General features: G+C 32.1%; 2 protein-coding genes across 4 annotated transcripts; one reads left to right on the top strand and one right to left on the bottom strand.

Moving 5' to 3' along the window:
* The first annotated feature begins 5194 nt into the window (after positions 1-5194).
* LOC112749824 (pentatricopeptide repeat-containing protein At5g13270, chloroplastic-like) lies at positions 5195-8804 on the top strand. 2 transcript variants are annotated; one of them, XM_025798232.3, is made up of 2 exons: positions 5195-5469; positions 6027-8804. In XM_025798232.3, the coding sequence occupies exon 2, from the start codon at positions 6176-6178 to the stop codon at positions 8471-8473; it is 2298 nt and encodes a 765-aa protein (XP_025654017.1). In that variant the 5' UTR covers positions 5195-5469; positions 6027-6175; the 3' UTR covers positions 8474-8804. The 2 variants fall into 2 exon arrangements, with proteins under 2 accessions (XP_025654017.1, XP_025654018.1); XM_025798233.3 differs by having other exon boundaries at positions 5344-5469; positions 6032-8804.
* Positions 8805-9503: 699 nt separating this feature from the next.
* Positions 9504-12027, bottom strand: LOC112749825 (uncharacterized). Of its 2 annotated transcripts, none has more exons than XM_025798236.3 (5): positions 11857-12027; positions 11492-11642; positions 10804-10897; positions 10049-10129; positions 9504-9960 (listed from the first exon to the last, which is right to left on the bottom strand). In XM_025798236.3, the coding sequence occupies exons 1-5, from the start codon at positions 11888-11890 to the stop codon at positions 9823-9825; spliced, it is 498 nt and encodes a 165-aa protein (XP_025654021.1). In that variant the 5' UTR covers positions 11891-12027; the 3' UTR covers positions 9504-9822. The 2 variants fall into 2 exon arrangements, with proteins under 2 accessions (XP_025654021.1, XP_025654020.1); XM_025798235.3 differs by having other exon boundaries at positions 9504-9963; positions 11857-12025.
* Between the last annotated feature and the right edge of the window lie 3132 nt (positions 12028-15159).

A 15159-nucleotide genomic window follows, 5' to 3' on the forward strand; every position in this document is an offset into this window, starting at 1 on the left:
TTTTTTTATTAGTTAACTATTTAATTACAAGGTTATATTATTTATACTAGAATATTAGTATTATTGTTCTGAATTTTAATATCTTATTTTGAATTGAAATATAATTTTTATATTTTATAAAGATCTAGATTGTAATGTACACTTTTTGCTAAATATATTTTTAATTATAGGAACTTATTTGGCCATTTGAATTATGAGTAAGTTCAAAATCATTGATACATTTTTTAAAAGAAAAGATCAAGAGAATGAAGATGCTTCTATTATTACTATGCTTCTGGCTGATGAATTTCTTGCAGACAATTTGGTCATCTATATAGAAAAAGAATTAGCAGCTATTTTCGACACAAATTCAATTATAGATGATTTTGAAAATAGAAAAAAACGTCGAATAGCATTTTCATGATACAAAACTGTAAGTGGTAACTTTTATATATTATTGTCTTACTTTGATTGAGATTATATATTTAATTTTTTTATTTTATCAATAGAAATAGTAATATAAAATATTTTTAGTAAATTATTAAACATCGCCCCCTAAATAGTTAGTCTAGCTCCGCCCCTGCGAAGGGCTGTAATTGTTAATAAATTGTGGCTGGTTATGGATTGTATTATGAGCCAAATAGTTGAGTTATTATTGAATTATGGCTGAGTATGATTGCATATATGCTTATTGAATGAAATGTGAATGTTGCACTTCCACTATCTGAGATACGAGTTTCCCTGGGTGAAAGCAGTGGCTAGCCACTACGTGCTCCAGGTGGAGACTCGATACTCTGCTGACCCTATGTCGTAAGCGTGGCCGATCACTATGAAAGTTCTAGATGAGCTCGCCCCGTGGATAAACACCAGTGTGGGTGTTGTGTAAATGTATTGATGCTTATGATTGAGAATAACTCGAGTTAGGGATGCACGACAGAGGGGTAGTCCAATGGTTAGCTACCAGGACTTGTCGGGTTGGCTTTATAACCGACAGATGAGACTCATCAGCCACTAGGACAGGCATACATCATATGCATTATATGTGATTTGTTTGGAATGCTTAATTGACTGCATATTTACTTGCTAATTGTCTAACTACCGTATCTGCTTCCTATTTGTGCATTTCCTTGTTTGATATAATTGTGTTTGCGATATCAAATGACTGATGGCGGTTGGGAGGTTCGAAAGATTTGGAAATGAAAGTTTTAGTTAGACTGAAGATCCTTAGTTAGTTGCCTATTTTCGTTTCTCAAAGTTTAGTTATGCTTATACGCTTTAATTATGAATTTGGGAGTTCTAAGATTGCCTTCGGCTTTTCCAGGACATTATATATTAGATATTTGGGCACTGTTATCATGCTGAGAACCTCCGGTTCTCACCCATGCAGATTTTGTGTTTTTCAGATGCAGGACGTGAGGCTCCTCGTTGAGGCATGCTGGAGACTTCTGTTTTAGCGAAGATCCTTAGCTCTCGGGACTCTATTTTAGTTTTATGTACTTACTTAGATACTTATTATCTCCATTATATATATATATATATATATATATACTGTATTGACTCCTCTTAGAGGTCATTTTGGAGAATAGGTTCTGTAACTTGTCTTTTAGGTTTCTTTTGGGTTCCTTGCTTTATATATGTATGTATACTTCTATGTTCGGACCGGTTATCTTCGCAAACCGAGTCTTGAGTTTTGATATCCGTATTTTTGACACTCTCTTGTATATATATTCGCGTTAGCTTATCCTTTATCTGTTTTGTTACCTTATCGATCAGAGTGTTGTGCTTTTCAATTTAACGATCTTGTTTTACCCCTTTTCTTCGAAGGCTCCTAGTTATAAACATTTTTCATACTACTACATATACTAAATTTTATTTTTAGAGGTTGTAATGCCTCGCCACCTCTATTTTATAACATAAGCATAAGACTCGGTGTGGTAAGATGTTACATTAAAGACACTTGATGAAAAATGAGGGTTAATTTCTAATTTATATTATGTTTTATTGAATAGTCACTTTTTGATTTTTTTTAATTTAGTTTCTGCAGCTGTGTTGTGGTAAACAGTTTAGGTGTTTATTAGAATAAATTTCGATTCATTTGTATCTAAATTTCGGATCATTTGTAATTTTTGTCACTGTTGAGATTTAATAAATACATTCAATCTTATTCAGTATGAACCTAGATTCATTCAATGATTCAAATTAATGAGATCTCAATACAACTCAGACATTTTCAACAAATAAATCAAAAAAAATTTAAGAAATTTTTTTTTCAAATATATATATATATTAACATTTATAAAGAGTTAAAGAAGTGTTTGTCTCTTTACAATTTCTTACAAAATAGTGTTCAAGAATGTCAATAGAAATTCATTACAATTTAGGAAATTGAACCTATTTACTTTCTATATCTCCAAATGATAATCTACAGAAAGAACTTGAGAGGGCAGCGGATAGCTTTCAGATTCTTATGCCTTCGGATTTCTCAATGACTTTATCTCTCAATTTATTTATCTTGTTCAAGAGAATGGTTAGACCATATTCATGCTTGAAAACATCAACTTGTTCCTACAATTGAAAGAAATTTATTAATATGTATTAATTTAGAAGTAGAGGATCAATTATGTTTAATGATACTTACTTGTAAGGAATAACAAATTTGGTCAATACTTAACAGCAGCATCAAGTGAATCTCAGTTAATTCACAAATGAACTGAAATTAGTTTAGATTTGAACAAATAGTAAAAAAGACTCACTCATCAATAAAAACACATTGAATTCTTTTTTGGATCCAAATAAACCTCGAAATGAACCGAAATTATTTAATGATGACAACAGAGAAGATTAAGACATAAAAAATTTGGTCAATACTTAACAGTAGCATCAAGTGAACCTCAATTAATTCACAAATGAACCAAAATTAGTTCAGATTTGAACAAGTAGTCAAAAAACTCAATCATCAACAAAAGCACATTGAATTCATTTCTGCATCCAAATGAACCTAAAATAAAATAAAAAATGAATCAAAATTATTTAATGATGGCACCAGAGAAAATTAAGGAATAACAAATTTAGTCAATATTTAACAGTAGCATCAAGTGAACCTCCGTTAATTCACAAATGAACCAAAATTAGTTCAGATATAAACTAGTCAAAAAGACTTCATCATCAACAAAAATACATTGAATTCATTTCTACATCTAAATGAATCTCAAATAAACTAAGAAATGCGAGAAATGCGAAGGAGAAAACTGAACATGATGAACAAATAGTTTTGTTAGTAACTTAAAGAATCTTTGTTGTTCTTTTTCTATATTTTTTGTTGATAATCTTAAACACGTGCAGGATCGGATCTTGTAGTTTTCGCAGAAAATTTAAAAGATTTTTGAGAGATTTTGAGACAAATTTTAAATTTTTTTGTTGCTGTTTTGAATAGGAGATGTGAACAATTTTTCATATTAAAGTGCGAAGCGAGAGGTAACTTTTGTTTGAGATTTTGGCGCGTGTTACACGCTCTTTTAACGAAAATGATTTTTGTTAATATTAGATCTATTTGGTTGGACTTAAATAATAATAAATCTTAAATGTATAGTAGATCTGATAAAAATTATCATATTATGTGATTTATAAAGTACCATAATAATTTCCTTTATTTTCAACTTTCATTTTTGTGTTTACAAATAAGCAAATTAAACTGATTAAGTTAGATTAGGTGACGATTGACAAAAAAAAAAAAATAAATAAATAAAGAAACGAAGATATATATATATAAATGTGGGTTCCAAGTAATAGTAATTGGCAAGTGAATATTACAATATGATTTAGGATGAATTTGGCAAAATTTATTAAATAGAAATGTGTTCTTTTTAAAAGTATAAGAATTTTATTTTGTACTTGTTAAATGAAAAAACACATCTTAAAACTCGAAAGAATCAATAAAAGTCATGTTTATTGTATTAACAATAAAATTAATTTCTCAAAATAATTATTGTACTAACTCATGTTTATTGTAAGTCACTTTTATTTTTTTATACCAAATATAATTGTTATAACCTTTAAAAATAATTTTTAAATAGTTAAAAAATATATATAACTTTTGAAAAGTATACTTTTATCAAAGAATAAACTGTCAAAATAGTATCCGAAAGTTTATACTATTTACAAAAATTTAAATATACGAATGACAAATAAATTCATTGATAATTTGAAAATGAGATAAAAATAATTAATAAATATTATTTTTTTATAAATGATAAAATGTTTTTATATTTAACAAAAATTTATTCATTTGATTCGAATTCTTTTAAAGACATTTAAATAACTATTTAAAAAATGTATAAAAAAATTTAAAACTAAATTTGTTCTCTAAATTTTTTACTTTTTAAAAAATTTGATCATTCACAATATTTTTTTAAAAATTAATTCGACATAAAATTATCAAATTTTAAGAATTAAAAGATTTTATTTTTTTAATAATATTTTTCAAAAATATAAAATTATATCAAAATTTAATCTTTAAAATTTTTTTTAAGAATATATATTTAATATCTAATTATTTTTATTAACGATATAAACTTTCGATTTAATAGTTTATTCTTTATCAAATAAACCTTAAATAGAATACAACTTTTCTTCGGGTATTTCCTCGTGTAATCTTTAAATATTATCTTATTATTTGGAATTTCGGAATGCAACTATTTCGAATGTTTTTAAATAAATACTATTTTAGTAATATATTCTAAATTAATCTTTAATAATTTTATTTTGGATAAACTAATCTCTAAACAAAAGAATTTTGACAGATTATCATATTTTAGAATAATAAAATTAATCTTTTGTTTTTACAAATTTTAGATAATTAATGAAAGAAGCCATAAAAGACTAAAAGTAAAAGGAATTGACATGGCCAGCAGCAAAAACTAATCAAGAAATAACTACTGTCTAACTACCCCTTTCGGCTTGGCTTGGCTACCAACTCTCCAAAGAGTATTTATAGTGTTATCTTTGTCATTTCCTGTTTTATTTATTAAACATTTAGGTGCAGCAAACGTGAAATTGATAATTAAAATTATTAGATAATAATTTAATTAAATTTATTAAATTATTTAATATTTTTTATTTATTAATTTTATATAAAATTAACTGTATCTTAATTTTTTTAATAAAAAAACTGCAAACCGGATCGTACCAAGAATATGATATTCTAGTGTGGTACAGTGCCATACGTAATAACTTTTGTATATTATAAATAGATAAATGGTAATCTAAGTGTCTAAGTTAAATATGAAAGAATATAGTGTTAATAAAAGTCAACATATCAAAGTGGTAGTTGAAGTATGGATATTACTACTGTCATTAAATTAAATTAAATAGGAAGTTTAGCAGGAAATATATTTGGATTTGGTAGGGGGAAAAAAATGAATAAAGCGAATCAGATGCATACAAATCCTATAAACATGGGCAGCCAATAATTAAAGCTTGTGTTGGTTTTGGGTACATTCAACTTTTTCATTTTTTTAAAGAAATTTTATTATGATTTTCATTTATGAACTGCCTATGTCTTGCTACAATTTTTGTTCCACTCGTCTCAATGAATTGTTAGTGAATTGATTTTTGATAGTTCAGTTCATTTTGCCTGTTCATGCACACTTCATATACAAATGACGCACACCATGTGCTTGATAAAATGTCTCAATGATAATTCAGTAATTGTTTGTGGCAACTACATAAGATAAATTAAGTATTTTTGAAATTGGCAATGCTGTTAAAATACAATGAATATTGTGAAGAAACCGGCTTGATCACCTGCATTACAATTTTTATACATGAATTGGTTTTGTCTTGCTAAGACTTTGGTGCAGTTTGTTTTAGTTTCTTTGATTCATGAGTTGTTAATAAATAGAATTAAGGGTTGGTGATGCTTTAGAGCTGGAATTGATTGATTGATTGTCTCTCTATCTTGAGAACATGTAATGCTTCATCTAATCTGGAACCTTCCTATGCTTTTTATCAGCCCTTGACTCTGTCTGTCTCTATATTTCTGTTTTCAGAGCAGATTTGGCAGATTGCTCATATATAACTGTTGCTGGGTGGGATCCAACTTGTTAATTTTCAGATTGGATTCTCTTGTTCTATCTCACAAAAGTTGTACAAGGATAGATTGCTCCAATCAAGGGGTATACCATTGCAAATAGAGTACATGTCTTCAATAACTTGCTGGTGCTCTGGGCTAATGTCCAATTCTTCAACAGTAGTGGTAGCTAATGCTAAAAGTAAGGATCCGAGACCTGCTAGTTTCGTTCAAATCCCTTCGTGGATCTCTTTGAAATGCAATAATTCATCCTTGAGGACCCCTAAAGTTCAACAGGGCCAAGTTGAAAACTTGCATTTGATTTCTTTAGCCAAACAAGGGATGCTTCAAGAAGTACATGACTTTGTCAGAAGCATGGATGCAGCAGGCATCTCGATAAATCCCCGGTCATATGAATACCTCTTTAAAATGTGTGGAACACTGAATGCTTCATCAGATGGAAAATTATTTCACAATAGACTTCAGAGAACGGGTAATACCAATAAGTTCATTGACAATTGCATCCTTCAAATGTATTGTGATTGCAGGAGTTTTGCAGCTGCAGAGAGATTCTTTGATGAAATGATTCATCGAGATATGTCTTCTTGGCACACCCTCATGTCTGCTTATGTTGAGGAAGGGCGCATAGATGAAGCTATTAAATTGCTCTTGCGTATGCTAGATTTCGGAATTATGCCACCCACATCGATCATCAGTACTCTTATAGGGTCCTTCACATATCCTTCATCGTTAGGTCTTGGCAAGCAGATTCATTCTCAGCTGATAAAGATTGGAGTTATTGCCAATGATTTGATCGAGACCTCTATCTCCAACATGTACATCAAGTGTGGCTGGTTGGATGGTGCTGAAGTCGCTACCAATAAGATGGCTAGAAAAAATGCTGTGGCTTGCACTGGGTTGATGTTGGGCTATACTCAAGCTGCAAGGAACAAAGATGCTGTTTTATTGTTTGCAAAAATGATAAGTGAAGATGTAGAACTGGATGAGTTTGTCTTTTCAATAGTGCTTAAGGCGTGTGCTGCTTTAGGAGACTTAAACATGGGAAGGCAAATTCATAGCTACAGTGTGAAACTTGGATTGGAGTCTGAGGTCTCGGTTGGAACTCCACTACTGGATTTTTATTTTAAATGCGCCAGGTTTGAAGCTGCATATCAAGCTTTTGAGAGCATACGTGAACCAAATGATTTTTCATGGAGTGCTCTAATTACTGGATATTGCCAAAATGGTAAGTTTGACAAGGCACTTGAGATTTTTAGAACACTCAGAAGTAAGGGAGTGTTATTGAATTCATTCATGTATACCAGCATCTTTCAAGCATGCTCTTCTGTCTCAGATTTGATTTTCGGTTCGCAAGTTCATGCAGATGCAATAAAAAAGGGGCTAGTTGCATGCCTCTCTGGAGAGAGTGCTATGATCACTATGTACTCAAAATGCGGCAAAATAGACTATGCCCATCAAACATTTTTGGCTATTGATAAACCTGACAACATTGCATGGACTGCTATAATTTGTGCACATGCTTATCATGGCAGAGCTTCTGAAGCTCTGAGGCTTTTCAACGAGATGCAGGAGTCGGGTGTAAGGCCAAATGCTATCACATTCATTGGTTTGTTAACATCTTGTAGTCATTCAGGTCTAGTTAGACAGGGAAAGAAGTTTTTGGATTCAATGAGTGACAAGTACAATGTGGATCCAACAATTGATCATTACAACTGCATGATTGATATATACTCTCGTGCTGGATTACTGCAGGAGGCTCTTGAGATGATAAAGAGTCTGCCATTTGAACCTGATGTGTTGAGTTGGAAAAGCTTATTAGGAGGTTGTTGGAGCCATAGGAATCTCGAGATTGCGATGATTGCAGCCGAAAGGGTGCTTCAGCTGGATCCATTAGACACTGCTACTTATGTGATCATGTTCAACTTAAATGCTTTGCTTGGGAAGTGGGATGAAGCAGCTAAATTTAGAAAGATGATGGCTGAAAGGAACTTGAGAAAAGAAGTAAGTTGCAGCTGGATTATTGTGAAGCATAAAGTCCATCGTTTTGTGGTAGGTGATAGACACCACCCTCAAACAGAGGAGATATACTCAAAATTAAAACAGCTTGATTTTGCTGTCAAAAAGGGTGAGGAGTGTCTTCTTAATGAAGAGGACGCACTCTGTGACTTCAGTGAAAGGAAAGAGCAGTTACTTGATCATAGTGAGAGACTAGCTATAGCTTATGGTCTCATATGCATCAAAGGTGACACCCCAATTATGGTCTTCAAGAATACTCGATCATGCAGAGATTGCCATGAATTTGCAAAAAGGGTCTCCATGGTAACTGATCGTGAATTAATTGTGAGAGATGCCAATAGGTTCCATCATATAAAGGCTGGGGAATGTTCTTGCCATGATTATTGGTGATTTCTGCACAAATCTTGAAGAGAAACTAGCTTTGATTTAGGAATTTCTTTTTTGTTGCAGGAGCTACCTACAATATTTAATACAATTTTACTCAATCAAGATCAAGCAAACAATGTATCATGTAAATTTGTAAACGGTGTTTTACCATGATTAAGAGAATGTATCTATTGGAACGAATTCACACCATTCATGGTATTACAGATAAAAGAGAAAGTTCAGAACTTTTTCTTCTTTAGTCGTTAAATCATGGTATAAAACGTTTCAATAGGCAATGAAACAACATGGATGTACTGCATTATTCATTTGTTTACCTTTCTCACTCTTCTATCAAGCTCAAGCTCAGTCAACATTCATTCTTTTCAGTTAAATAATTGACATATATGTCACAAGTAAAAAAAAGATTTATTTTCAGCAGAAATAAGTAAAAGTGAAATATTATAGTGGAAAGATTTTTCAAATGCTTTATTAGTGTATCTGTGACTGTGAACGGCATAAACTGGTAGGCGAAGTAACATTACATCCATTAAATATGGGTCACACGTACAGTTGCAAAACACAATTTTGATGGATTGTTGGGTGGAAGTTGAAATATATGGTCTTCAATAGTTCAATCTGCTCGAAATAAATTGAGTTCATTATCTTTCGTTTGTATATGATTTCTCGGACCTGAGCGCTATAATCAATGGATATTATCCAAAGGATAGATTTGACACTCAGAAAAAGATTTATAAAATACCAATTAAAGAGGTGTTAGTGAATTCATTCAACTAATAAATACCAGCGTTTTTCAAGTATGCTCTGCTGTGTCACTTGTAATTTTCGGTGAACAAATTTATGCCATTCCGTCATTTAAAGTAGGGGGAATGTTCCTGATATGATTATTGGTGATTTATACTCAATTCTTTGAGAAACTAGCTATGGCTGCTCATCTTACAAGTTTCAATGTTTTTTCCCTAGTAGCTACACTACCTACACTGTTGAATAAATTTTACCTAACCATACAAACGATATATACTGTAAATTGTTGACGTTTTTCTTTTTTTTTTGGGTCTTGATGAAAAGGATGATTTAAATTCATTTCAATATCCAACAAGGTTTAGTGGCAAGTAGTAACTGGAGTTCTATATGCAACAAGTTACATAAGTGTTCCCCAATAACCAAATCATCCTCAAAACAAGAGTAAGATTGTGATAGCTTAACGGTGAGTTCATCACCTAGTCTTTTCCCTTCGAACCATCATCAAAAAAGAAAGGAAAAATTATCACGGATAACGAGGAATGTGATTTTCAGGTTGTAATATTTCCACTACTACAAAGCATCAGGGACAAGAGTATAAAACTGGAAGCGCCTCAGATGTTAGCCTCCACTTCAGGATCACTTTCTATCTTTGCAGCAGGCACATTATTGCCACCTCTCAAACGCGAAGATACATTGTCAATAGCAGAGTTTAGTTGGCTTATCTTTTCGTTCAAGGTCATACGGGTCCTCTGCTTTCAGGAACATAATCATAACAAACTCAGCACATTCCAATGACACAGAAGAGTTAAATCAAAAGGACAGGGGAACCCTAATTACCTCTAACCCTTCGTCGTAATATATTGGTCTTTTGGCCTTCCGAAACCCATATTCATCTTCATTTAGCAGAGATCTTCTGATCTGCATCACACAAAATGAAGTCAACATCTGGGCTTAACACTAAGACTGCAAAATGCCAACAATGATATGTGCAAGAAAACAGTAATAATTGAGATAATAGCAATACAACAAAATAGATAATGCAGAATAATCTCTTTCCCCGATGGAAAAGCTTCAGTATAGACATGGAATAAACACGTTTCAAAGCCATTCAAAGTAGTGCACATATACCTACTTTAAGTCACCTACTTTAAGTCATGACAATAAAACAAGACTAAGAAGGAAAAGTTTGCAGCATAGTTTTAGAACTCAAAGTCATCACATCTAAATCATTCATGATATTACAAATAGCAGAGAAAATTCATACATTAATTTTTCAGTCCTTAGAAAAGTAAATTTATCCCTTAAAGCATGGCACAATGTTTCACTAGGAAAAGAAACAACAGGCTAGTTAATAATTAACAGTCCATTGCTTAGTTCATCCTGATGTGGTTGCATCTCATTGCAAAAAGGAAGAAAAGGAAAATGAAAAGTGGTCATCTACTGCATGATTAATCTATCTCTACCTTTTCTCTTCCTTATATCAGGCTCAGGCTCAGGCTCAGCTCAAGCTCAAGCTCAAGCTCAAACACATTCATCATACATCTTTTCAGTTAAACTAGCCAAACTTTAAAATTAAAGAAGCAAGAAATCACCTGGGGAGCAAAGACATATGCCAGAGTTCCAAAAATCGCACCACCTAGAATAAAGCCAGCAAGAAAGTCCCCACCTCCACCTCCACTACTGTCACTGCAAAAGGGAAACTGAACATGAAAAGAAAATCTACACGTGATCCTCCAAAATATTCTCAGATACCATGCACCCAATCACCACAAGTTACCGGTCCTTATTTTTATTTTATTTTTTCTAATTCATCAGAGAATGCAGCTCCAGAAAAGGCCACTCATATTGTTTTTAAATTCATAGCATAGAAAACCATGAAATTCAATCATACAAGAAAGAACAGTTAACTGTGGAAAGAAACTTTCAACATCAATATCCATTTTTCATCTCTGATCTTTTTCTTTGACAAGTTCAACCAGAACAACCGGTCTTGAATATTATTACATGATTATTTAATGTCAAAGAGAAGGTTGAAAAGAAACAAAAACAATTTGTGCACATATCACAAATAAAAAGGATTCCATCAGTATTATTTTAATAGACCTATAAAATTGCCCCAAGCAAGTGATATTTATATGAGAAATAAGCACATTACCATAGAATTGAATGCATACAGCCAAAAATAATTAACCACTACGTAAATTCCATTAAATTAAGTAAAACACAGTTGAAAGACAAAGTGATGTTGAATTCCTAATAAAGTCAAATTGATGAACATACCGGTATTCAGCACAAATTGATGAAGTGCGGTTCCTCCTGCTCACAAGGTTTGATTTTCTTTGAACTACAAGCTTAGGTCCAAGGTGGACTCCAACACCATAAGAATTTTTCTTTGTCGACCACAACTCAGGTGACTTAACATGAGATCCACCTATTCCCAAATTAAATCTAAAACCTCTTAAAATATCTTAATTATTACACTCCAAAGAAGCTTTCAACTTGGTGATGGAAATCAATCGGACATAAGCGCAAGAAACAGAAAGCAGTAAAACCATAAGAAAAACCCTAAAATTAATGGACTAAATGAGTGAAGATCATTACACGATGTTTGAAAAATTAGAATGTGTTAGGAAGGAAAAGTTTACCTGAAATCAAGAATGGCGCGAAAGAAGCAGCCATGAGTGAGAGAGAGAGAGAGATTTTGCGGGGGAGGGGGGGGGGGGGGGACTCAACTGAAGCAGACAAGAGTCAAGACGGTATTTTTGTCTTTGTAAAATAATCACCACAATTATATTTATCTGAATATTTTCCATTTTTTTAAAAAAATGGCCGGAAGTGAAGTGTTAATAAACACGGTGGATTCTCTTATTTTTTATTTATTTAATAAAATAATAATTTTTATTATTTAATATTTTTATATGTTTTTTATTTAAAAAATAAATTTCATTTTAATATACTGTAGTGTAAAATTATTTTACATATGTATTTAATCTTATAACTTTATATTAATAAAAATAATTATTTTTATATTAATTTTATCTAAAAAAATAATTATAATTATATGACTGTGTAAAATATTTTATAATATCAATACATTAAAATTAAACTTTTAAAAAATTAAAATAAAAGATCACACTATATTAAGAATTGATAAAAAAAATTTAAAACCTATTTCCTAATCTAATCACCTAATATAAGTGACTGTTGATGTAATCTTTACAAAAGTCAAACACTTTTAACAATGAATCATTTATCAAATAATTTTTTTAATTTTTTTTTGTATCTATTGATATCGTAAAATATAATATTATCATATAATATATTTTTATATATTCTTTATAGTCTCACTTAAAAATATCTAATAATAATAATCTGAATTGTCCATGAATGAAAAATATTCTGTATAATTAAAACTCATCAAACAATTAGTTTCGGTGACAAAAAGTTAAAAATATTCTCACCTAATAATAAATTTCAACGGTATAAATGAATATTTTCTTTATTTTGCTAACCGGAATTGTTGGTTGCAAGATGAATTATAATTTTTTTTTTTTTTTTTTGGTTTCCCACGGTATCCCCCAACCCGACAGGTCAAAGACTAATCCGTCGCGGTACTGAGCTCCATTTAAGGGTTTGCCGCTGGCCAATGGGTTGCTGCATGCACAAGGCGGGATTCGAACCCCCGACACTTACTTAAGCGGACTAGTGAGCTAACCACTAGACCAACCCAACTTGGTTGCAAGATGAATTATAATTGTATACATTTTCTAACATGTAAAATAATTTATCAAAAAAAAAAATTCATCAAGTTAAGTCCTAACATGAATTAATTTCATTTTCAAAAGGATGGATAAATAAATATAATTCCTTCTTTTTTTTAATTCAATAAAATTAGGCGTTCAAACTTTTTTTAAAACCAAGTTTTTAGCCATTCGATAATTTTTTTTTGTTATTATTATCATTATCTTCTTCTTCTTTTGCGTTCTTCTTACTCAATGTTGTTGTTGTCGTTTCTATTGCAACCAATATCTTCTTCTTCTTATTGTTGTTTCTTAATTTATTTTTCTCTTTTTTTTCATCCTCCTTCTTTATCATCATCGTTATTATTTCCGTCATCTACATCTTCTTCTCCTGTATATATTTAGAAAATTAAAGCACATAAATGTTAGTATATAAAATGATTTTTTAAAGGACCATATGTCCAAAATATTGATACTCAATCAGCAAAATACGTAAAGCACAGAAATTTTGGTGTACAGCATGAAAATTTTGAAGAACCACATACCCAAAATATTGATACCCTACCAACAAAATACACAGAGCACATAATTTTTAGTGTACAACATAGAAATTTTGATGCATAATACATAAATTTTGGTGCACAACAAAAAAATTTTAAAGGACTACACGTCCAGAACATTAACTTACTCAATTAACAAAATATATTCGCAGCAAAGATTTCTGTGATATATGCTATGTACAACAATTTCTATGTTATATCGATAAGTTTGTTTTGTGCAAAAATTTGTGTTCTTTAACAAAAATTTTTGTACTAAAGAAGCATGGTGATGGAAAACCGGTGACGGATGCATGCGTTTTTTTTTACTAAGCTTGTGCCTACTTGATTAAACTTAATTACAAAAAACGCTTATATTTGTAACATCACTGTTTTTTATTTTTCAAAAATATTCTATTAGAAACAATTTTTTTTTTTCTAAATGACTCAATTTAGTTAATATATCTCAAGAGGGTGCTCTTATAATTCCATTGTTCATACACTGACCCAAAAATAAAGCCAAACCCAAAATAAATAGAAGCCCACTCAAGGGATCCAACCTCTCCCTCTACCCGATCTCTATGAGGTCGAACGCGACGAAGAAAGTTTAGCTCTACTTAGGTAAATAAGTAACTAATTTTTAAGATATCTCTCACTTATCTAGAAGGGAGTTCTCAACAACGTCCCTAGAAAAAAGGAACGATTATCCACCATTAAAGGTGGAACTACTCCAAAGGGTGGTTATCTTCTCTACTATAAATATACTAACATCCTCAAGTATATTCAGAACCCAATATACTAAAAAAAAATCTGCTTAAACCCTTGCTAACTTAAACATCAGAGTCTTTTGCAAGTACCAACCCCACTTCCTCACGAGGAACTCGGATAGTGACACCTCGGCACTAGTGAAGTCGAACGTTGCCCTAAAAGGAATCTAAACCTCACGTTCAGGCCAAAAGCAACCCAGTTCCAGGTAACCCTTAGAACATTGGCGCCGTTGTCGGGGACCTAGAAGTTTATACCCAATCATGGTGGACAATCAGTTTGAGGACGGACACACGGCATCGGAGTTAGAACCAGAACCTCATAACGATGACCGAGCACTCATGATCCCCCACGGCATGATAAAATGGGTGGTCCCCACGGAGAAGGTACATCAAGAAATTCACCACATTGGCAAATCCATTAAGAGGTACATCCACCACAGAATGAAGAGACCTCACATCTAACCGAGATTATGGAACTCGTACACAGACACCATGACCAATTGGAGTAACTTGAGCAAGAGATTGAGCGACAAAGAAAAACGGAAAGAGATTTGCGAAAAGAGGTACGACGATGAAGAGAGCTGGAAGAAAAGCTCTCAAAACTAGAAGCCGACCTTCGAAGTCGGAGTCATCGGGTGGATTGGGAGGAAAGTCGTCTTGGAAAAGAAGATCTGTTCATTAAAGAGATCATGCAGGCTAGGGTTCCTACTTCCTAAGAACTTCAAAAGCCCCGTCATGGACCTTTACAATGGAACGATTGACCTGAGACACCACCTCAGCAATTTTAAAAGTCGGATGTATCTGGCTGATGCGTCTGATGCAACTCACTGCAAAGCTTTCCCAACTACGCTAACCAAAACAGCGATGAAGTGGTTTGATAGTCTACCATCTAGGTCGGTAACTTA

This window comes from Arachis hypogaea, chromosome 15 (genome assembly GCF_003086295.3).
Source record: "Arachis hypogaea cultivar Tifrunner chromosome 15, arahy.Tifrunner.gnm2.J5K5, whole genome shotgun sequence".
Lineage (NCBI taxonomy): Eukaryota > Viridiplantae > Streptophyta > Magnoliopsida > Fabales > Fabaceae > Arachis > Arachis hypogaea.